Source organism: Raphanus sativus, chromosome 4, assembly GCF_000801105.2.
Source record: "Raphanus sativus cultivar WK10039 chromosome 4, ASM80110v3, whole genome shotgun sequence".
Classification (NCBI taxonomy): domain Eukaryota; kingdom Viridiplantae; phylum Streptophyta; class Magnoliopsida; order Brassicales; family Brassicaceae; genus Raphanus; species Raphanus sativus.
The window spans coordinates 47,468,915-47,492,752 of record NC_079514.1 but is presented as its reverse complement, the minus strand read 5'-3'; the positions used below and the strand labels follow the sequence as shown (position 1 = coordinate 47,492,752).

General features: G+C 34.2%; 3 protein-coding genes across 7 annotated transcripts; 2 read left to right on the top strand and 1 right to left on the bottom strand.

Annotated features, from left to right (window-relative positions):
- The first annotated feature begins 1,226 nt into the window (after positions 1-1,226).
- LOC108851187 (protein NRT1/ PTR FAMILY 5.7-like) lies at positions 1,227-4,568 on the top strand. The gene is made up of 4 exons (XM_057007545.1): positions 1,227-1,531; positions 1,619-1,836; positions 2,240-2,784; positions 3,540-4,568. The coding sequence occupies exons 1-4, from the start codon at positions 1,387-1,389 to the stop codon at positions 4,417-4,419; spliced, it is 1,788 nt and encodes a 595-aa protein (XP_056863525.1). The 5' UTR covers positions 1,227-1,386; the 3' UTR covers positions 4,420-4,568.
- Positions 4,569-8,366: 3,798 nt separating this feature from the next.
- On the top strand, positions 8,367-10,931 carry LOC130511736 (uncharacterized). Its single transcript, XM_057009259.1, has 7 exons — positions 8,367-8,837; positions 8,996-9,172; positions 9,253-9,402; positions 9,518-9,619; positions 10,100-10,170; positions 10,263-10,330; positions 10,427-10,931. The coding sequence occupies exons 1-7, from the start codon at positions 8,571-8,573 to the stop codon at positions 10,660-10,662; spliced, it is 1,071 nt and encodes a 356-aa protein (XP_056865239.1). The 5' UTR covers positions 8,367-8,570; the 3' UTR covers positions 10,663-10,931.
- On the bottom strand, positions 10,907-15,106 carry LOC108855335 (serine/threonine-protein kinase ATG1b). Of its 5 annotated transcripts, none has more exons than XM_018629131.2 (13): positions 14,658-15,106; positions 14,248-14,365; positions 14,098-14,156; positions 13,778-13,842; positions 13,515-13,608; positions 13,351-13,431; positions 13,139-13,247; positions 12,900-12,972; positions 12,443-12,825; positions 12,008-12,369; positions 11,681-11,927; positions 11,517-11,587; positions 10,907-11,387 (listed from the first exon to the last, which is right to left on the bottom strand). In XM_018629131.2, exons 1-13 carry the CDS (start codon positions 14,913-14,915, stop codon positions 11,160-11,162), a joined length of 2,148 nt encoding a protein of 715 aa, XP_018484633.2. In that variant the 5' UTR covers positions 14,916-15,106; the 3' UTR covers positions 10,907-11,159. The 5 variants fall into 5 exon arrangements, with proteins under 5 accessions (XP_018484633.2, XP_018484632.2, XP_056865238.1 ...); XM_018629130.2 differs by having other exon boundaries at positions 12,008-12,372; positions 14,658-15,105; XM_057009258.1 differs by lacking the exons at positions 14,248-14,365; positions 14,658-15,106 and having other exon boundaries at positions 12,008-12,372; positions 13,515-13,598.
- Positions 15,107-23,838: the final 8,732 nt, after the last annotated feature.

The following is a 23,838-nucleotide window of genomic DNA, read 5'->3' as shown; positions in this document are numbered from 1 at the left end:
CGAGAGAATCGTTACACTATAGGCATCAAACAGGATCTATAAGATTCTTGTAAATATTTGCACTACTACAAATGCATGCTAAGTTTAAGAAAAAAAACTGAACTGTTACTTTGATTTCACTTTCGGCTGGAGTGCCATCAGATCTTTCTCTTTTAATAATCTCTGTAGTTTTTAATAAAACTTGTAGTTTTTAATAAAACTTAGATCAAATTTGAAATTTCTTATGTCTCCATCTCTCTTTCATTTGGTAAATCTAACCTTGTTTCCTTTTTTGGTCCATTTCATTTGGCAAATCTAATTCTAGTTCTTTTGAACTTTGTAGCTAATGGAAATCTCAACTTCAATTATATGACACCTTAGGTCCACAAAGCCACACAAGTTACAATCTGAAAGTGACCATTTTAAAAAGATGACTACCATATCACACCAAGATTTGTACTTATCTGAGCGTAACCAAAACTTCACTATCCTTAACTTCCTTGTATTTTGTATAGACGTTACACTAAAATCTTAATCTATAGTCATAAAACTGAAAGTCCCGGTGAAAATAAACGTTAGCTATTTTTTTTTTTGGGTCAAATAAACGTTAGCTATTTATATATTTATTAACGAGCGGGAATAGTAGCTAAGAGAATCCACAACCGTGTACCCCCATTAAAATCCTTTAAAAAATGTTTTTTTATTTTTTAATTATTTTTTTTAGATTAAAAAGAAAAAAAAATCTAACCCAATGCGGGTCACCACGTATTAGTGGGGTCCGCAAATAGTTAACAGATTCCACTGAATCGAATTCTTAGTTAAGGAGTTTATGAACTTTTGTTGGTACAAAAACATAGATGAAATGAAATCCACATAATTTTATAATAATTTTTTTAAGAATTTGTGCAGAGCATCTTTATTGCAGGTTGTTAGAAGGAGTTGTTTATCTGATTTTTTTTTATTTTTTATTTTCATTTTTCCTGTGAATAAAAGAAAAAAAAAAATTAAAAGCCCACCAATAAAAATGTGACATCCCACCAAAACAAAGCAAACAACGTTGCCTAACCAAGCAACAAAGCAACGGTTGTCTCAATTTTGTGGACCCAATTATGGGACCCACCAATTATTTAATTAATTTTTAAGCAACCTTTCCCTTAGCAACTTGCAATGAATATGCTCTAAGGACAATTGTCGCAGATGCTCTAATTTCTTACGTTACACTTTGTCAACTTACCGTGTCTTTTTGTGGTGCATTCCATTGAAAGAATCTTGAAGCTCTTCACAAGAAGAGTCAACATAGCGAATGGCATCTATTATAAAGAGAACCAAGCTTGCTTCTCCACAAACACACCACTTATCAAAAATCATTTCCCTCTCTCTCACTCTCAATCATTAACACAAAAAATTATGGAGCACAACAAGGTTGATACAAAGCTTCAAGAATCTTGCGATGATCAACAAAAATGGGTTCTTGACTCATCTCTCGATAGTAGAGGAGAGATTCCGGTTCGGGCTAGAACCGGAGCTTGGAGAGCTGCACTCTTCGTCATTGGTATGTATATAATCATTGTATAGGGACTCTTGGTATTAAATCTTTACAATATAATAATCTTATGGTTTGATATATATGTACATGCAGCAATTGAGTTCAGTGAGAGACTAAGTTATTTTGGGATCGTTACGAGCTTAGTTGTCTATTTAACAACGATCCTTCACCAAGATCTTAAGATGGCTGTAAGAAATGCAAACTACTGGACTGGTGTCACTACTTTGATGCCTCTTCTCGGAGGCTTTGTCGCAGATGCTTATCTCGGCCGTTATGCCACTGTCCTACTTGCCACCATCATCTACCTTATGGTAATAACTTCTACTTATTCATTTATTTTTGTTAAAAAGTATTTTATATACATTTTCTTAAGATATTTTGTTGTGGGTCTTTTGTAGTAGCACATCTTTGCATATATACACTCAAAACCTTTCAATAACACTCATGCCTTCAAACAAACTTCCGATTTAATTTTTCTTGGAATCCTTATTTTATGTAAATAAGATATATATTTAGAACACATGCGTTTCAAAATATCACCCTACAAAATCAGTTCGGGTATTTACATTTCGGATCGGATAACGGTTCAGGTTTTTCGGTTCGGTTCAGAATTTGGGTTCTGGAATTTATGCCCAGCCCTAAGTCAAAACTTGATGGTTTGTTTCTCTTGTTGTCCTATCTTCGTTGATTTTTTTTTAAAATTTCAATCTTCAGGGTTTGATTCTGTTAACATTGTCTTGGTTTATACCGGGATTGAAAGCTTGTAATCAAGAAGTATGTGCTGAGCCAAGGAAAGCCCACGAAATAGCTTTCTTCATTGCAATCTACTTGATCTCCATAGGCACTGGAGGTCATAAGCCGTCCCTTGAGAGCTTTGGAGCCGACCAATTCGGAGATGACAATCCTGAAGAACGAAAGATGAAGATGTCTTACTTTAACTGGTGGAGCACCGGACTTTGCGCTGGTGTTTTAACCGCAGTGACTGTGATCGTCTATATAGAAGATCGTATTGGTTGGGGCGTGGCTGGTATCATACTCACTTTAGTAATGGCTACATCGCTTTTGATCTTCCTTATGGGTAGACCGTTCTATCGTTATAGAACACCTTCTGGTAGCCCGTTGACCCCGATGTTGCAAGTCTTCATTGCTGCCATTTCCAAAAGACATCTTTCTTGTCCTAACGATTCTTCTCTTCTTCATGAGTTGTCTAGAGAAGAGTATACTAAAGGACGGTTTCTTTCCAGCACAGACAATCTTAAGTAAGTGCATTGCAAGTTAAAACTAGATATATACATGTTCAATTCCGGTTGGTTAAGGTTTGGTTTGGTGACAAATAATAAATTAATAATAGCAAACAAAGTAAATTCTAATACTAAAATAATATACGGGGTTCTGTATTACTTGGGTATTTAAACCGTTTCCCTTTAACTTAGCTCTGATTAGATTGACAAATCCATATGCATATATACACATAGGATTTGTTATATGTTCTATCTGAATTCGATTTTTTCAATTGCACAACCTAGTTTTATTTTATACTCCTATAAATTAAAAATGTAGTAAATTCTTTTAATATTTTAAATAATTTTTGTTAATTTTTGAAAATTCCCGACAAACAAATTCGTTAGGAAAATTTTATCGAGCATAATGAATTCTCGACGGAACATATTTTCAGAAAGATTTTCGATGAATTTCTGATAGACAATTATATTTCGACGACTCCTATTATCAAAATTTCGTGGGGACGTCTTACGAAGATTCTCGACGAATTCCAAAACACAAAATTGAAGAATTAAACCGGACGATACATTTTCGTCACAAATTCGTTAGGAACCAGCTGTTTACTTGTAGTATTTAGATTTAGTTTTGGTTTTAACTTTTATGCATTCTGGACTTGATTTATTATTGTTAGTTTTTTGCTCGATTGAACACTTATATTTCCAACTATATATAAACCATATTTCAGGTTTCTTTTGCACCCCATGCATGGAACTAACTTCTATACGATTTGCAGATTTCTAGACAAAGCAGCGATTGTCGAAACTCGAGGGAGCGGGAATATGGCTGAGAAGGAGAGTCCATGGAAACTCTCAACGGTAACAAAAGTAGAAGAACTGAAACTACTCATCAACATGATTCCGATCTGGTTCTTTACATTAGCTTTCGGCATATGCGCAACTCAAGGCACAACACTCTTCATCAAACAAGCCATTATCATGGACCGACATATCGGTCACAACTTCGTAGTTCCTCCATCTTCCATGTTTGCTCTCGTAGCTCTCTCCATGATCATCTTCTTAACAGTCTATGAGAAACTCCTTGTGCCTCTTTTGAGATGCGTCACGGGAAATGAAAGAGGTATTAGCATTCTGCAAAGAATCGGAACCGGTATGGTTTTCTCCTTGATCACCATGGCCATTGCTGCTCTAGTTGAGAGAAAAAGATTGGATTATACTAAGCAACATCGCATGGCCATGAGTGTTATATGGTTAGCTCCTCAGTTCATAGTTATAGGCATAGCTGATGCTTTGACCCTTGTGGGTCTTCAAGAGTATTTCTACGACCAAGTCCCTGATTCAATGAGAAGTCTAGGCATAGCCTTTTACCTTAGTGTGATTGGAGCAGCTAGTTTTGTCAACAATTTCTTGATAATGGTTACTGATCATTTAAGTGAGGAAATCTCTGGAAAGAACTTGTTTGGGAAAGATCTTAATAGCAGTCGCTTGGACCGTTTTTACTGGACGCTAGCCGTTTTGACCGCTGCAAGTATATGCTTCTTTGTGATTGTAGCCAAAAGGTATACTTATAAGAGTGTGCAATCAAGTCTGGCTATTGCTGACGGTGGCGATGACGTCAAGGCAGCCTCGGTGCAAAATACGTCAAAGTATACTTAAACATGCATCACTATAGATTTGGTTATGCTTTTCTTTTTTTTTTGTAACAATAGATTTGGTTATGTTATCACCATTTTCATGTGCTTTTGCCTTTTTTTGTACTTGCTAAGTGTTTTCGCACTCTTATCTATTTAGTGTAGCTTTAATTAGATAGATATGTAATAAACTAATATTGACATCGAAATGTGGACATAAAAACCAAACTCAAAAACTATAAATTGGTTTAGATCTAAACCAACCACACATAAATTTATGCATATATTTTAAAAATTAGTGATATATCTATATGCTATGCTATACAAGTTAATTGTCAATTACATATTTTTAACCTCTCTGATTTTGTTAAGCCTACTAGCTTAAGACTGCAATTTACGAGGGGAAGAATGTTGTATTTCTTTTTTCTTTCTTTTATATATTATAAAAATAAAAATAAAATAAATATATAAATAGCTGAAAGGTTAATATATAATTAAATTGGTGCAAACATATAAATTAAAATAATTATTTTTATTTATTACAATCGTTTTTATTGCAAGTAAATCCAAATAAGTATTTTATCTATTATATATATATAATTAAATTTAAATAATACTAACATAGATGTATAGTATATTATTAATATGACTATTTACGAAATAAAATTTCTTATTCATATGGTTTTCATGATGAATTTATCTTTTTATAACTTTTTGTCAGCTGCTAGTTCCACATCTGCCACCAACTATTTGTTGACATACATTCACTATGCTCAGAGCCAAATTGATAAAGTCGGCTCTATTTATGAAACAAAAATACGAAGGATTTAGTCACTTAAGATACAAGTAATAATGTGTTATCACATAAATTATATAGCCAAATCTTTGGTTGGATGCATTCTATTTTTAAACAAGACTATAGTAATGCTCTTTTAAAATTCTTTTAGTTTTTTTTTAGAAATTAAAACTGTAACAAGATGACGAGTTACTACGTAACTAAGGACAAACAACAAAACTATCGCTGGTTTATTTTAATAAATAATCTTCATATCTTCATCTTCAGTCACACAATTACTATTTCCTCTACCACCCCCATCTCATTTTTCTCCAGTGTGTTCTTGTAGTAGCAAACAAGCACGATTAATTATGTTGCTCCCAAAAATGCTCAAATCCGTTTGCAATATGTTACATACATGGTTAAATAATCAATTCACTTTAATATATATATATATATATAGATGTATATGTATATATGTATTTATTTTTTACCAAAATAATATGTAAATAGTACAAAACAAATGATATACCATACAAAAATATGTCTAGTCTTCAAAAGGCATATGTGAACCAAATCTGTCGATAGCGGCACGTTTTCACGCTTTTGGTCTTGCTATAACCTGAATTTTTTTTATTACAACAAAATCAAAGTACGTCGAAATATTAAAAATATAAATAAAGATACAAAATCAAGAAATATTAGTAAAAAAAATAAACAAAATATTTACCATGATGTTAATATAGGATCGCTGGTGTCTAGTAAAAGCAGTGTACATATTGCTAATACTACCACATATACAATCTCACCCAACAAAATCCTAACTGAAACATGCATCCATTTATAAATTTAAGACACTCAGTTTTAATCCCAGCTGACACCCTTGTGAGATCACACCTTAAATCTTTTATCACATTGTGTTGTCATATTGTCTAATCATTTATGGAGAAACTTTTTGAGCCAGTAGAGAAAATTTGTTGAGTTTTATTTGGAAAATATCGCAGAGCCATTTTCAGAGAAAAGTTGTCTATCCAATTCTTAAAAAATTGCCAATCCAATTTTCATAGAATTGTTAGAGTCAATATACATAGAAAAACATTGCACTAATTGTGGTAAAAATATTTTGCTTGTATTTTACTTAGATATTACTTATTTTTATTATATTTTGCTTAATTTATTTTATATTTTTCGTAAAATTTTGCAACAAAATAATGAATAGTATTTATAAGTTATTCCAATTACATAATATATTAAAATATTTATTATATAGAATGACATTATGAAGAAATAAACATGAAAATTCAGTCAAATAGCATACAAGTGATAGAATATTATCACAAAACCATATAGCCAAGTCTTTTGATTGATCTACTATGTTTATTAAACAATGTTTTATTGATGCTCTTTGATTCTTTTTTTTTTATCTTCATAAAAATGAAACATTTGACAAAACGTCATCATAGTAATTCTGAAAAAAATTCTCGGCATCACCATGATGTTCCAAAGATGAACAGCCGGTGCACCGTACATGACCCACATGGCGCAGTTCAATAAAATATTTCATGTTTCTAACTGTCCATTTAAATTATTTTATCCAATGTCGTGTTTCATGTTTCTATTAATCAAATAATCCAATTTTTGATTTTTAACCCAAATTAACTGAAAAACCGCAACCAAACCAGGTTACTTCGGATATAAGCCGGTTTTCAACTTTGTTATCTAAACCGAAAACTAAAATTACTGAACCAAAACCAAACCAAACTTTCTAAATACTCGGAAGGATCTAAATTCTCTAGAAATGAAGAACCAAAAGACACGAACCAGAACAAAACCAAGAACTGTATGTACATGGCTAATTTTTGCCACTGAATCCATCCAAACTCATTATGGATGTACAGTCTGGTATTCTTAACTTTGGTTACGGGTTTGTTTAGCCCATTTTTGACCTATAACAATAAATAATCCAGTTATGATGATAAAAGACATATTATAAACAATTATAAGAGGTATTTTCACTCTGTGTTACAAAAAGAGATATTTTCACTTTAAGAAACATTTTGAGTTTTTATTACACTATTTAAATTATGAGTTTCATGTTATTTATATAAAGAAATTTTCAGTATGGAACTTTTAATATTTTTAGTAGTTTATAATGTTTTTTTAATTTTTCAAAAACTCAATGAAAATTTTGAAACTAAAATATTAAAATTTTAGTACTTGTTCAATGAAAATTTGAAATTTAAATACTTTTATGCATTTAGATGATATATAGTTTAATTTAAACGATATTAAATATATATATATAGTCTAAATATCTATTAAATAACATTTTCTACTCATATTGTTTATGAATATTTGTATTTTGTTATAAAAAATAAACCAGTGATCACAAATTTTTGAAGTGAGATTTTATTAGTTTTATTAATTTATAGTCATTTAAGAAGTTAAAAATATAACATATACAGAAAGATCTAAATTTTTATTATATATTTAAATGTGATTATTTAATATATTTCAATAATATAAAATTATAAAAAAATGATAGAAGATCGACAAATTATTAATAAATCTTTATTATTTAAAATTGTTATTTTTCATATATATTTTTATCAAATTAGGGAATTTTGTATCTTTTATTTAAGTGAAGAAGAAAAAATATTTTATATATTAGTAATTTATTATGTGATTAGTTTAATGAAAATATGCTATATGCTTAGATGAACCAATTTATTTTTCAAAAGATTATAAAAAATATTTTTGTGATGATTGACTCAAATGTTGTAATGTCTATCAAATAATACATAAGAGATTGATAAACCAACTCATTCTTCAAAAAGTCTGGTTCAATAATTTTCACGTTTCAATGATCAGAATAAGAATAATTTACTTGTAATTTACTTTGACCACTGCAATCCATATGTACCTTTTTCTTCAAGAATAAAATAATTTTATTACATAAATGAGTTTTACTTGAATGAATGTCTAAAGAATTTTATTTTGATAGAAAAAGTATAGAGATACTTTTGGAAAATAATATTTAAAGGTGAAAGTACAAAGTAGATTGGCTTTAGAGAAATTGGCTCTACCGGACCCATAGGAGATTGTGCAAGTAAAAGCAACTCGAAAAGAGAAAAAAAGAATTACACGAAGCACGAATTTTAAATTCGAATTTTAAGGATACGGCGACGTTTTCGAGTTATATGTCAACTGTGAGTGCGTCTGCGTCACCTTCTTTATTACCAATAAACCCTTTTCTCCTCCCTTCTCAAACAAACAGAGGTTTAAGGGTTTTTCTCTTAGGGTTCCCTTCCCCCCATCGATTTCTCCAAAAAATCTCAATCTCTTTTAATTGATGCGACTTCGTCTTCGTCTTCTTCTAATTCCTCAGACCAATCTCAGAAATGACCATGGAAGCTCGAGTCGGTGTAGTAGTGGAAGGAGGTCAGAGGGCTCTCCACACAGCCACCGCCGTGAATAACACCGTCGTAGACGCCGGAAACAGGAAACTCTTACAGCAACAGCAACCTCAAACCTGCCAACAACAACAAAGCAATAAACTGAATCAGAAGCAAGGCGGATCCATCTCCCATCTCATCGCCGGCGGAATCTCCGGCGCCTTCGCTAAGACTTGCACCGCTCCCCTCGCTCGTCTCACCATCTTGTTCCAGGTATAAAGGTGCTAACTTTATGGAGTTATGAGTTTAAAGTTGGGGACTTTATGGAGTTATGAGTTTAAAGTTGGAGACTTTATTTATACCCATTACCATGAATGATGTGTGAGGTGTGAGGAATAGTATGATAAGTTGTGTGTTTGTTGTGGGTATAGATACAAGGGATGCAATCGGAGACTGCGATTTTGAGCAGTCCGAGTATTTGGCGTGAAGCTTCACGTATTGTTAACGAGGAAGGTTTTAGGGCTTTCTGGAAAGGGAACTTGGTTACTGTCGCTCACAGGCTTCCTTATTCTGCTGTGAACTTCTACGCTTATGAGGAGTACAATACTGTGAGTTGTGTTCTATTCTCTTTTTTGTGAGTGTGGTCTGTAATAATAACTAGCTCATGCTGATCTGTCATTATTTGCAGCTTTTTTACTCGAATCCAGTCTTGAAGAGGTATAAAGGAAATGCAAGTTTGGATGTTTTAGTGCATTTTGTAAGTGGTGGCTTAGCTGGGATGACAGCTGCTTCAGCTACTTACCCTCTTGATCTTGTTAGGACACGGCTTTCTGCTCAGGTAATTGTTTTATTTATAACTCTTTCTAAGATGAGAGGTGATGTCGTTATTCTTGACCTAAGCAGTTTTGTGTTGTCTCCTTTGACCTGAGTACATTATATTTGATCTTTTGCAGAGAAGCTCAATGTATTATCAGGGTGTTGGGCATGCTTTCCGTACCATTTGCAGAGAAGAGGGATTTTGGGGTCTATATAAAGGACTTGGTGCTACTTTGTTGGTACGCTTCTTCTTTTTTTTGCTTCCTCTTTGTTAACGATCTGTGGTTGATTGTTAACTTTTTCTTGGCAGTGGTATTGGTAGTCATTTTAGCTAATACCTCCCACTATGATTTTTCATAGGCTAGGGTAGATGCGAGTCTATTAGATGATCTAAGTGTCTAGTTAATGGTATAAGCAGCTCATCTTGTAGTATTAGGCACCTAGTTAATGGACGTACATGTACTAGGCATTCTTGTTGTATGTAAGCTGTTCAGTTAAGAATATAGAGATGATTCATTTCCAGCAGTTCATGTTCATGGTCATATACCGGAAGATGTTGAAGTGGGTGTAAAATTGTTACATACGGAAAAAAACAATCAAGAAAGATATGATGTATCTGAGGCTAAAAAATTTAATGAATCTAACTTTTAAGTTGGATAATAATAGAAATTGAGGTTCTTATTTGATGTAGCTATATTTTTATACGTGGTTTGTCGCAGGGTGTTGGTCCAAGCCTTGCCATTAGCTTCTCAGCATATAACTCTCTGAAAACATCATGGCTATCTCGTAGGTAAAAGCCCTCTTTGATTTGGGATGTTAGTTTGTTTAGTCCATTATTAACTTATCCTATTTTAATATTGTCTTCTTCAAATCCCTTTTCAGGCCTAATGATTCAGAAGTTATGGTTAGTCTTAGCTGTGGCAGTCTCTCTGGAATTGCTTCTTCCACAGGTTTGTTATGAATAAAAAAAAGATGAGGCTTGGCTTTCTTTTTGGCGTATACATTACATGAAAATTGTTAGACTATACCCAATCTAACTTTTGTAGCGACGTTCCCGGTGGACCTGGTGAGAAGAAGAATGCAGTTAGAAGGAGCTGGTGGGCGAGCGCGAGTTTATAAAACTGGACTCCTTGGAACATTCAAACATATATTTAAGGCAGAAGGCATGAGAGGGCTATACAGAGGAATCTTACCAGAATACTACAAAGTGGCTCCTGGTGTTGGCATTGCCTTCATGGCATATGAGAAACTGAAGAAACTCTTATCGTCTGTTCCCAATTAATACTCTCATATGCAAGCTGCTTTATAGAGTTTTGGAGAAGAAGATGAAACAGATAGTCTGTGGTGGTAGTTTTTTTTACTTTCCAGTGTATAGTAAATGCAATTTAAGGTGTTAGGTTACAGTTTCTTCCTCCATTAGCATCCCTCGAGATAGCAATTTTGCCTTGTTCTAGGGGCTCTAACATTAATCCAAGCTCTATGCTCGTTTATGAATCCTTAATATATGTTTTCATTTGAAGAAAAACTGGGCAAAACACTCATATTATAAGATTTTTTAATGTAGAACCAATATCTCAACATACAATAGAAACAATTGATCAGCGTGACAACAAAGAGAATGTTACAAATCCCTCTGGATATTGACTAACATCCAAAAGAATCAAGAATCAGGTCTTTTTTTCTTTCTGTGGCTGTACAAACAAATGGTTACTTTTACAGACACTGAACAAACACAAACAAGAGAAACATGTGGGATGGTTTTTGTTTGTTCCTCCCTTCTCATGGTTTCTGAGGACCTGAACTTCTTTTATGTGATTGTAGGTGTTTTAATCTGCTTATGAGGTTATCTATATATGTTCTGATTCGATACCTTACTGAGTTTGTGAGTGTTAAAGGTGGATTTAGAATCAGCGTTTGCGCCTCCACTACAAGGAAGACAAGCAAGCGCACCGCTTTTGCGTAGAGGTTTACTGCGTTCTCTGCCTCTCCCATCACCACCTCATCTACCTACAGAAATGTGAATTCTCAGGTCTCAATACATTCTGAATCGTGAGTGTAATTATGATATTTACAAACAATAGTAGCCAGATTGGTTTACAGTTTGGGATTTGATCATAAGAAGCAAAAGAAACTTACTCCTCCACGTATGCCAAGAGTAAGAGCTGCTTGGAATATTATCTCCATTGCATCAGGCATCTTTGTGTTGCCTACAATCATGTTCTCTGTAGTTTAGTGATTCTGATTAACCGAAAAATAAACAGATTTGTCTCAGTAGCTTTGTTCTTGAAGAAAATGCATACCAGATTCAACAAACTTGGCAAGTTCTTCAGCACGCTCAACCTCCTGGACAAACTCTCTCTGAATCTGAGACAATATTTTCTCTGATCCTTCTTGGCTAATATTTCTTCTTACCCTGTTATTGTCTTGGCGCAGGCTTCCTTCAACACCAGAAGCTGCCTGAGTATGACAGATGTGCAGTGCTTGGTTCCAAATTGCAATAATCACCAGCTGGATAGAGAAAGCTTCTAACTGTTTACCTGATTCAATCTATGAAGAGAAGCATGGAAAACAAAGGCTCAGAAACTCACGTTGGCAAAGTTTTGTGTAACTATCGAGAGTTGGCTTACCCTTTCCCGAACCAACTCTGCAATCGTCACTGCACATTTCTGCAAAGACCGGATTCTTGTCAAGCTGTTAGTTGATGGCTGTTCAAAAGCATCCACAAGGTTCAGAGACCCATGGGAAGTACCCGGGAGAGAGTTTGGACTCTCCAAGCTTGCAAACCGACCAATGTTCCTGCCAGTGGCACCAGCTATTGGCATAGGAGCCGTTGGACTCGTTACGTTTCTTTTAATGAACTCCACAGGAGGAGAATGTGATTTGAATGGGTAATTGAAAAGCTTAGGAGAACCAGATGAAGATGATGGTATATCCACTGATGGTCCAGATATCAGAACATAATCTTGATCTATTGAGTCTGGAGTATCCCCTGCTGTAAAAGCAACACAACTTTAATAGAAACAATTTTTCTAGTGGTAAGAAAATGATAGAAATGAAGTTACCTCTTCCTTGAGTACTAAGTGATCTGGAATCAGGCAAGCTTGAGGGTTTGAATTGGTTTCTATCTATTAATCTATGGCTGTCGAACTTGAAGTTATTGGTATCTGCTCTATGACTAACTCTACTATATCTGGAATTAAGTTCCATGTTTTTCAAAGGACTAGAAGGTGCCTCCTTTCTCTCACGTCTAGTCTCAACACTAAATCCATAAGATGACTTCATCGGAGAAGTATGTTTAGTATATGAAGGGCTTCCCTCAGGTTCACTAGAGTCATCATCTAAAAAGAAGGGCAAAGAGTCATCATGAGAAACTTCTTCCATTTTTCCTGAGGGACTGCTTCCTGATGAATGAAAATCATCCATCGTTCTTGAACCTGATCTACTCCTGCAACATAAAATCATTATCAGTACAACAGTAACCATGAATGATCGAAACAGAATAGTTCATCCCAGCATCACCTTGGCACATCATATGGTTGTCTATCTGAGAGAAAAGGGTGGTGAAAGAACTCTTCAAACGTCAAACGTTCCACTGTGAAACACAAACAGACACAGAGTCACAGACCATCAAAACTCTTTAAGTGTAACTAATTCAAATAGCCTGAATTGCCAATTCTATATATTTGCTATATCTGTGTTACAAAAAAGTGTATATATATTTGCTATATCTTCAGAGTTTTGTTCACACAAATGTTTACCTGGATTACGGCGCAGCAATTTCTGACATAAATCTTTACAGTCACTAGACAAATCTCTACAGTCTACTGGAAAATGTAATTCAGTTGATCTCATAATGTTCTGGAACAACTGTGGAAATCAGATGGATAACATGTTAGCCAATGATGCCATTCACCGGAACCAGAATATTTAAATAATATAGAAATGCATGACACTTGTTAGTATACAAAACCTGAACTTGGCTGTTTCCTGTAAAAGGGGTTCTGCCTGTCACAAGTTGAAATAAGATAGCACCAACACTCCAGAGATCTGCCTGTGTAGCAAGGGAGATTTTAAGCAGCAGGAATATAGTATAAGACATGTCTAGGTGTATTCTAGAGTAAAAAAAAGTTGCACCTTTGCATCATACTTCTGAAGCTGCATAATCTCTGGGGCCATATATAATGGGGAACCACATAAAGTTTCTGCCAAACCCCTAGGCTGCAACGATCTGAGCTAAGAAAGTGTGATGGTTTAAGTGCAAACTACAAACTCAAAGTGTCTAATAAACATACTCCCACAAAAAAAAAGCAGTTACCTAAGTCTAGCTAGTCTATATACACTAATCATCACATTAAACTTAGTTTATTTGTGTAAACAAAGGAGCTGATGAGAAATACCTTGCAAATCCAAAATCAGCAATCTTGAGAGCTGCATCATTATCATCTGTGGATAGAAGAAGATTCTGTTTCAAGAACGAAAGAACCTTAGCAATTGAGTTTCAGTTTACACAAAATCTCTATCTCTGTTAGCGCAATAAAATCTCTGGGAAAGCATATACTATGAGAACGAATAAAACATGTTTTAGTGGAATCTAACAGAACACCCTTCAAGTGAGTACAATTCAACCTTCTAACAGGGAGCTCTCACGTTATGTCATGATCTAACAGACAAATATACGATCATTCCTGGGAATGAGATGAGAATCAGACATACATACCTGAGGCTTTAAATCACGGTGAATGATATTATTGTCACGAAGAACTTGCAAACCAGCAGCTATATAACATGCAAAAAAAAAGAATCATTTAAGAGTGAGAATGCAATTGTAGTAGTGTCGAAACCAAACAGTCTTTTTGTAGAATGTTACCTAACTGCTGCATGAAATGCTTAGCAGTAGCATCAGGGATCTTTCCATGACGCTGAATAAACATAGACAGATCACCCCCTTTGCAGTACTCCAACACCACATTTATTTTCCCTGGAGCCTAAAATCAAAATTTCACAAAACAGAAAACCATATCCTCTAGCAATCAAAACCCATTCCCACTCAAGAGTATATACAACACGCTGAAACGGTCATTCGCATTTCCTACACAAACTATTATCAGACTATGTAACATGTTCAAAAGTCCTAACTTTCACAAAGCTAAAGACTAAAAAGACCTTTTAGACTTGAAAGAAACAAAACAAAGCTCAAAGATGGGAGCTTTATTACGAGCTGACAACAACAACCTGAATCATGTCGTTAAGACAAAACGGAAAAAAAAAACACCGCACCTCGATCATGTCGATGAAGCGGATGATGTTGGGGTGATTGATCTTCCTCAAGATGAAAATCTCCGACATGAGACTATCTTGCAACTTCTTACTAAGCCTAGACATCGCGATCTCCTTGATTGCAACCACGCTTTCATCCACTAGATGCCTCCCTTCCCACACCACCGAGAACGAACCCGACCCGATTTGTCTTCCCACCGCGTATTCTCCGATTACCCGCCCACTCCTCCCCTCCGCCTCCGCCGCCAACTGTGCCATTCTTCCTCCTCCGAGAATATCTATAATGATCCGAAATTGAATAATTTTGAAAACTCAATTTGAGTTGATAAGGAAAGGAACGGATTCAATTGGGCGTATTCATCAGATAAAAATGATGATGAGATAAAGAGAGAGAGAGAGAGATGTTTTAGTTTGAATTGATTTAAAGTTTTTTAATTTATTATTACTATGTAACAATGACAAGAGAATCATCAATCAACTTGTAATGAAATGAAGACGCTTCTGATTAATTATATACGATATAGATACCCAGGCATTATCTCCTACTAATTATATCATTATTTTCTTTAATTACGTATTAGTGGTGTGTGAGAGATTACGATTGTTGACATTATTCACGCCGTGGTATCTTTTATTGAATCGCCTACAAGATTGTTGTTTCTTGATGATTGATACTCCGTTATAAATCTAACTAGATTTTGACCCGCGCTTTAAAAGCGCGGGTATATTTTTATTTTAATAAAATTTAATTTAATTGAAATTATAATTTTGATTAGAAAATAAATAATTTTAAAGTTTTCTATTTGTGATTCAAAAAATTGTTCTATTATAATACTTGACTTTCAAGCAATGTTTTCATATTCAACTCAGACGTATGTTTGAACCGATAAATCCACTGATATGTCTATATTTCAATTCAATTTATTAAAAAGAATTGTAACTATAATCTTAGAAAACTTGGTAAAAATCTAATAACCCGCTATTAACCTAAGATCCGATATGAGATGATCCGCTGAAAAAAAAAATTTTGAAATGTTTATTAAATAATTCATACTTCTTAATATTATATAAAATTGGAAAAAATTATTTAGACTTTAATGAGATTTGTATTATGTCATTCGAAGAAAATGAAACAATTGTAATAGGAAACTTTATTATTGATATCATTTTTTTTCCTTTTTTTGGTTACTAATAAGCTATGATAAGTTTGTATTTTTATTTATATTTAGAGCTAAAACTTAATTTTAATATAAGATTAAAAAAAAATGAACACTCAAAATTGGTATATCATTATTATGTAAAAAATTTCATAGTAATATTTTTTTATATGCATGTATATATTCATATCCGATCTTTATATAATATTATAAATGGAAAAATGATATTCAAATTAAATTAAAAGTATAATCTGCATAATAAAATTAAAATTATTATCATTCACAAAATATGGAAAGTATTAATTATCATAGTTACAGAGAATATTCTATTTTTAGTTTAAATTAAATGTCAATAAGAGAGATTTGTAAATATATTAAAATGCAAGGGCATGATCCTAAATTTTTTAAATAGGATCCTGCTTTAATAGTATAGATTTGATACTGCTATTTTTCAATATGAATATTACGTTTTTGATTAAAGTGTCGGTTATATAAACTGTCAGTAAAAAAATTGTATGGTCGTTAGAAAGGTGAAGTGTAAACGTTTTAAATGAAGTGTGAAGACGGGATTACGTGTTTAATTAAATACATAAAAAGATGGCGTAAGCAGTGTCCACGAATTTTGTGTAGGGGTCTAAGCCATTATAGCGTGCCGTTGTAAAAAGCCCACCACTAGCTTTTTGATTGTGACTGGCCGCAATATTTTCAACCAATGATTTCTTTCTAATATTCTTGCGTTTTTGTTACAAATTGGTAAATAAAATACTCAACAATAGTATAAAGGTCTTGGGTTCGAATCTGGAACATGGTATTTTGTAAACTTAGCATGTGATCTTCTTTCGATTGGTCATTTGTTGTACCTGTTACATGTTAGGTACGTTACATAACGAATGTATGATCAAAGTTACAACACATGTTTCGCAGGGAGGATTCCAAATACTTATTTCATCCTCGAAAAGTAGAATATTCAGAATCTTTGAATTGGATTCCAAATTATTAATAAATTATGTTATTTAACCCATGTATGAACTTGTCTTTGCAAATTGTGCTCTGCATTTTTCCCTCATGAGTCATGGCCCTACTCTCAATTCTTTTGGGCCCAACAGAGTTTGATTGATATTTTAACATCAGCCCAACAGAGATTGATAAATTGATACTTTGGTCGACTTTTTATTAATCAAACCCATAAATAGCTATTATGTGATCAGTGTTTCAAAAAAAAAATTATATACATATTAAAAAATTATATACATAGTATTAAATAGTCATATGTATATATATGTATTTATTTAAAAATCTACTTAAATATATGAATGTGTTTAAGAAACTAAATTATCCAAAATTATATAAAGTACCTGAATTACGGTGAATGATATTTTATCTGAATTACTTTTAATTAACCGATCAAATCAAAACTAAACGTTATTCAAATCTTACGGATGTTAGCCAGTTTTTTGTTTTACTATCCAAACTTGCCGAACCTGAAGTTATTCAAATCGATCTGAACCAGAAAAAATGACGGTAGTTAAATAGATTATAGATCCTAAAACCTCCTATCTGATTCTGAACTATCAAACATCCAAAATAACCCCGAAATGCCCGTATTCTTAGCCCAATCAGAAGGTCCACTGATATCATAACAATAAACACGTTAGAGAAATAAGCTTTGTCCACTTGTGACACCACGTGAAATCAGTTACAAACAGAGTGATCAAATGATGTTTTCAAACTTAACCAACTACAAAAAGGATTCGATATGCATTTAAATTGTAATATGGAAAATGATAAAGTATAAACACAACCAACAAAATTATTCGATCTGGCAGAAAGGCAAAAACACATAAAAGTCCCACATGCGCACACAGGTCATTCGAACAACACATCCCATCAGAGCTTAAAAATATAAAGAATCAAATCTCAAATCTCAATCATGTTGGGTTCTTTGATTCCATCTTCTCTCTTTTATATAAACCCTTGCACATCTTTCTCTCTGTACGCATATACGGATGTTCCATTTCTTGAAATTAAAACGAAATTTCCAAGGCTTTTGGGTTTAGTGATGTGATAAAGATAAGGAGAGGAATGAGCACAAAAGAAAATGGAGAAATTCTTGAAGTTGGCGAAATCATTTGCATTTGTTTGGGGATTCATCTTGCTGGTGGCTCTCGTGTGTTGCTGCATCAACACCAAACCTGATCGGGACAACGATGACGATGCTAGCTGTGCAGGCTGCGACGGAGGACATACCGCCTTTTAGTCTAGGTTTAAATCAACTTTGGTTTTCACTTTTGAGTCGAGCTCAAGTAATTTTGTAAAGTTTGTTTACGCATTCTAATTTAATACTGTGTGTTGTTCAAAAAAAAATATTGCGTTTGTTCATATTCTTCTTCATTTATACATTTTTAGCACAAGTTCCGATCACTAGTGATTGCAATTTGCAATCCTAACTCACATAGACATGACAATGTTCTAAAAATCGCAAGGCGGTGATTAGGCATTTTATAAAGGATTATTGTTTATGTGGGCGTCTAAGCCGATTTTTCGGACACTTAGACCGATATTTAAATAAAATGCTTTAAAAAATCGTTTCGCTCATACCCGATTTTTAAAACACTTAAAATTGTATTTGTTCGTATTCAATACTCCTGCTGGGCAAAAAAAGGAATTTTTTGAGCCAAAAAATATAATTATGTCATATTAGATTGATACTTTATGTTCTATTAGATTAATTACTTTCAAAATGATAATATTGTCCTTAATTTTAATTATAAATTCGAAATTACACTTAACAAAATAATTGTTAAATATTAAAATATAATTTTTAATTAAAGTAATGAAAATAAAAAACATTAAAAATCCAAAAAAACTAAATGTGGTAGTTTCTAATTAAAGTAATTTTTTTGTGAAAAATACATTACAAGAAAACATATTATTTACCAGGGCGATATTCGTTGTAAATTCGTTGTAAAAGGGGGATTACGACGAATTTACCTCGAAACGCGATTCGTTGTTAATCGTCCGTCGTAAAAAAAGATTCGTCGTAAACGCCACGTAACGGTTACGAGTTAATGAATTCGTCGTAAAGGAGAAGGAAAGCATTCGTCGTAATGTCCACGTAAACTCTCGTTGTAACTAACTCGTAAAGGTTCGTCGTAAAGGAGTTGTAAACATTTCGATGTAAAATACACGTAAATGTTCGATGTAAATTCGTTGTAAAATTTACGACGACTTTACATCTCTGTCGTTGTAAACTCGATGTAATTGTTTACATCGTATTTACGAGTACTTCGATGTAAATTCGTTGTAAACTTTACGACGAATTTACATCGTTATTTTATTTATTATATTAATTTCATTTATTATTTTATTTTTATTTATAATAAAATTGGAAACTATAAAAATTAAAATTTCAAATAATAAAAAAACAATTGTTTAGAAAATAAATATTCCATAAATAAAATTTAAGTTTTAATATTTTACAAAACAAAATTATAAAAATAAAAATCTACGGGAGTGATACATCATCAAAGTAGCCGGTCCCGCTCGGTCCCTCTCCGCTCGTTCCCGCTCCCACTGGATCGGTAGATTCGAGATCCCGTTGTTGCATCCCGAGAGCTTCTCGTCTGGCCGCCAACGCTCTCTGCATGGTCGGGTTCTCCATCGCCATAATATCCAACAGGTTCTCGAGAGAGTCTAAACGCTCCTACTGGGTATCTAATCGAGCCTGCATCTGAGAAGTCTCTTGGGCCCGTCTAGAAGAGTAAGACGAAGTCGCCCTTGCGACTTCGTTGACAGAACCGATTCCCACCGTCCGGTCCTTCTTTCTTGGAGCGACCTACAAAAAATAATATTAAATAGTTAATATTGTTGAAATAGTAAAATTAATTTAAACTAAAGCTTTTAAATTTTACCTCCTCGAAGATCCTGTTGACCTCTTCCGTCGTCAATTTGACGGGTAATCCATCCGGAGACTGCTGGGTGAGTTGCGTCTCCCGCTCATCAACCCGAGCAGCCACAGTGTTGAAGAGCTTCTCGGATGCAGGATCAACAAAAGTCCCGTCCGGTTTGGCGTGAGTCATCTTGAAGAGGTCGGACAAAGATGGCATGACTCCGGTCTTCTCAAACTACAAAAACCAATAATAAAATATTAAATATTGAAATTCAAATTTATTAATAAAATAAATATTACAACTAAAACTTACAGCGTCGAGACGGATCCCGGCATGAAGTTTTTGCCCGGTGGTATGAAGCATAGGCAAATTCCCGTCTTTATCCTTGGTCCTACGGGAAGCGGAGCAGGAGTTGGCCTTCCGGATTGAGCTGGGTAGCTTCCAAAAGGCGATGAGGCCATCCCATACATCTTTGGTGACCCCAGTGGGCTTCCCGTCATAGCCGTAGATCTCCCACTTATCCTTCCAATCCGAGACCGTGTTGGTAAGGCGAGTCTTCGCCTTTGCCTCGAATTCCTTCTTCACCATTTCGGTGATTCCTAAGGACCAATTCCACCTTTGCTGAAACAAACAAAATTATGAAACCATTAATAATTAATAATTAATAATTAATAAAAATAATAAAATTAAATATAAAAAAGAAAATTGAAAAATTACCGCAAACTGTTTAAATCAAGTGGTCTTGACGTGATCTGGAGTCAAGCTCCAGTTTGGATAAGCTCCGTCTAGGTATCCCTTCATCGTCTTTGAAACGCTCCGGGAAACACGGTTGTTGGTCCCAAACCTGCAAATTGAACCAACTTGTTAATAAAATATATAAAAATGATTTGAAATTTTTAAATTATAAATTTACTTACCAATAAGTACCCGGCGGTCTATCGGGGTCCAAAACGTCCATACCCTCCCGTCCAGGCGCGGAAAGCAAATCCTCCACTGTATATCTTGCGTATGGTGCATGAGGAGGCACCCGCAAGTCTGGATGGACATCTACCCCTGGAATGGGCTCCTGCGGAGCTGCTGGTGGAGGAGGTGGAGCCATCTGAGATGCTGGTGGCGGAGGTGGAGCCATGTGAGGTGCGGGAGGAGGACTCCAAACTCTCTGAGATGTCTGAGAGTCCGGAACGGCATCAGAAGATGCTCGGCCGCCGGTAGAAGAAGACGTCCCGGCACCGTCGCCAAACATCTCATCATAAGTCGGTGGTGGTTTTTTCCTAGGAGCCATGATCTACATTATTTTTAAAAAAAATAATTAAAAATCACAACAGTATTAATTAATTATTTTTAAAAAAATTCTCTATACTAACCACCTAAACTAATTCCCTAAACTAATTCTCTAAACTAATTCCCTATTCTAACCACCTAAACTAATTATAAAAAAAAAACTAACTAGAGAGAGAGAGAGAGGAGTTACCTTAGAGAGAGAGAGATTTGTGAGGAATGAACGAGGAAGCCTCGTTCAGAGGCGTTGCATATATAAAGAAAACACGTTCCTCGTAAATTCGTCGTAAATTTACGAGGAATATACCAGACCCGCGTTTTTGGGTTTACGACGAAAGTACCAGGCCTGCGTTTTTGGGTTTACGAGGAATATACCAGGCCCGTGTTTCAGTTTACGACGAATTTACGAGGACACGTGCTTTCAGGAATTATGATGAATGTACCAGGCCCGCTTTTTTGTTTACGACGTGTTTACAACGACTCTTTGAAACCACAAATCAAATCCCTAAACTCCGATTCATGGTTTATAACGAAATTACGACGAACCTAAACTTTACGAGGAAAGTACCAGGCCCGCGTTTTTTTATAACGAAATTACAACGAAATATGTGAAACCCCGAAAATCAAAATCCCTAAACCCCAAACTTACATATCTATACTATCATAAATTTTACACATTCAACCTCTTTTCAACTGAAGAATGGTAGAAAGAGTTGTTGGTATAATCTTTTTAACCTGTCTTTAATGGGTAGGTACCACATCCTTTGGTACGGTACCCTATTCCTCCCACGTCCTTGCGGCTTGAATCGTGGTTTCTTGCAGAATCGACACTCTTCTAACTTCTCATCATCCTTCCAGTAGATCGTGCAGTTGTCGATGCAAACATCTATCATCTCCGAAGGCAACCCAAGACTATAAACCAATTTCTGAATCTCATAATAAGATTCAGCTGACACGTTGTCTTCTGGCAAATACTCTTTGAACAACTCCGCCCAAGCATCTATGCAATTCTCAGGTAAATTATGATCCGTTTTAATGTTCATCATCCTAGCTGCTAGAGACAATTTAGAGAGACCTTCTCTACAACCAGTGTAGATTGGTTGATTTGCAACTTCTATCATTTCATAAAACCTTTTTGCATCCAAATTAGGTTCTTCTACATTTCCAGTTTCATGAGCTATTGTTGTAGTTGTTTCTAAAAATGCATCAGTAATCATGTCTTGAACCCTATCATGATCTACCATCTGCTCCTCCTGATGATAACTAGATTCATTATGCAAATGATTCGGTTCTTCACTATTACCAGCATCTTCAAAATTATTACTACTACTAGTTTCATTTCCACCATAACCCTCCCCATGTTGATACCAAATATAATATTGTGGTGTAAATCCTCTGTTTAGTAAGTGCTTCCATACAGTTTCACTACGAGCAAATTTTGAATTCTTGCATTTCCGACAAGGGCAGAACATCTTATCGCTTTCCTGCGTGATCGGTGTACAGCCCGCCTGGTGCATGAATGTCTCTAGCCCGCTTAGAAATGCATCCGTCACTCTACCGGAATCATCTTTATGCGAATACATCCAACTTCGTAACTCGTAAATATTGAAGCCATCACCATTTGTTTTTCTTTTTTCTGGTTTTTTTTCTTTGATTTCTATTGTGTGTTATTTGAATTGAGAAATGATCATATATATAGACGATTTTCGTAAGTGGTAGGTGAAGGTATAACATGGATTTTACAACGAAAAGCTTTACTATGCTTTTACATCGTTTTTACATCTTATTTACAACGAATTTACAACGAAGTTAGTTTATTTTGAACCCCACTATATGCACGTTTTCACCAAAAGTAACGGTTACATGATTCGTCGTAAATGACTTGTATATTTACAATGAGTTTACGACGAATTGGGCTTTCCACGTAAATCACTCGTAAATTTACAATGATTTTACAACGAAGTTAGTTACTTTAAACCACACTATATGCACATTTTCACCAAAAGTAACGGTTACATGATTCGTTGTAAATGACTTGTATATTTACAATGAGTTTACGACGAATTGGGCTTTCCACGTAAAAGCCTTGTAAAATTACATTGGGTTTACGACGAATTTATTTCGTTGTAACTTTACAACGAATTTACGACGAATATTTATTTATTCGTAATGTCGTCATAAATACCATATAAATTTACGAGGAAATAATATCCTCGTAACGAGTCGTTGTTATAGACGCGTTTTCTTGTAGTGATAGTTTTTAATATATGGAAATTGAATATTTCTAAATACTTTCTTCTTATATTTTCGGAACTGATTATCCTTGTCCGTAGAATATGTATTCTACTATATGTAGAATACATTAAATATGTTTGAAATCAATTTTTATTGGTTGTAGATTTATAGTAAAGTATAGATTTCGATTTCTACCGATATAGAACGATAAGTTAAACGTGGAATGTGTATTCAAATATTTGCAGATTACTGTATTCTAAACACGGCAGATTCAATGATAAAAGTGAATTACATTTTCTACTGTGTCGAATGTCAATTCTATTTTCTGTAAAAGAAAATATGAAATTATGATTTAAACAATTTTAGATATGGGAAAAATACCGAGAAAAAGACAAAATAGCATCAAACCAATTTTTTGTCACAAAAATAGCATCACAAGGAAGAAAATGATCAAAAGAAGTTTTATTGAAGGGTAAATATGCATTTATAACTCTTGGGTTAATTAATTTAAGACTTAGGGTTTAGAGTTAAGGGGTGGGATTTTAAAAATATATTCAAATCTTTAAAAATAAAAAATTAAAATTAAAATTTTCAAAACAAAAAGGTGCTATTTTGGTCATT

What these genes read in the sequence shown, in the direction of transcription:
- LOC108851187 (XM_057007545.1), top strand. Translation starts at nt 1,387, where the DNA reads ATGGAGCACAACAAGGTTGATACAAAGCTTCAAGAATCTTGCGATGAT. An exon ending in AGCTGCACTCTTCGTCATTG is followed by an intron (nt 1,532 to 1,618) that starts GTATGTATATAA and finishes ATGTACATGCAG; the next exon opens with CAATTGAGTTCAGTGAGAGA. An exon ending in CCACCATCATCTACCTTATG is followed by an intron (nt 1,837 to 2,239) that starts GTAATAACTTCT and finishes TTCAATCTTCAG; the next exon opens with GGTTTGATTCTGTTAACATT.
- LOC130511736 (XM_057009259.1), top strand. Translation starts at nt 8,571, where the DNA reads ATGACCATGGAAGCTCGAGTCGGTGTAGTAGTGGAAGGAGGTCAGAGG. An exon ending in GGACACGGCTTTCTGCTCAG is followed by an intron (nt 9,403 to 9,517) that starts GTAATTGTTTTA and finishes GATCTTTTGCAG; the next exon opens with AGAAGCTCAATGTATTATCA. An exon ending in TGGAATTGCTTCTTCCACAG is followed by an intron (nt 10,331 to 10,426) that starts GTTTGTTATGAA and finishes TAACTTTTGTAG; the next exon opens with CGACGTTCCCGGTGGACCTG.
- LOC108855335 (XM_018629130.2), bottom strand. Translation starts at nt 14,915, where the DNA reads ATGGCACAGTTGGCGGCGGAGGCGGAGGGGAGGAGTGGGCGGGTAATC. An exon ending in GCTTCATCGACATGATCGAG is followed by an intron (nt 14,366 to 14,657) that starts GTGCGGTGTTTT and finishes TTTTGATTTTAG; the next exon opens with GCTCCAGGGAAAATAAATGT. An exon ending in CTCTTGGCATACGTGGAGGA is followed by an intron (nt 11,388 to 11,516) that starts GTAAGTTTCTTT and finishes ACATTTCTGTAG; the next exon opens with GTAGATGAGGTGGTGATGGG.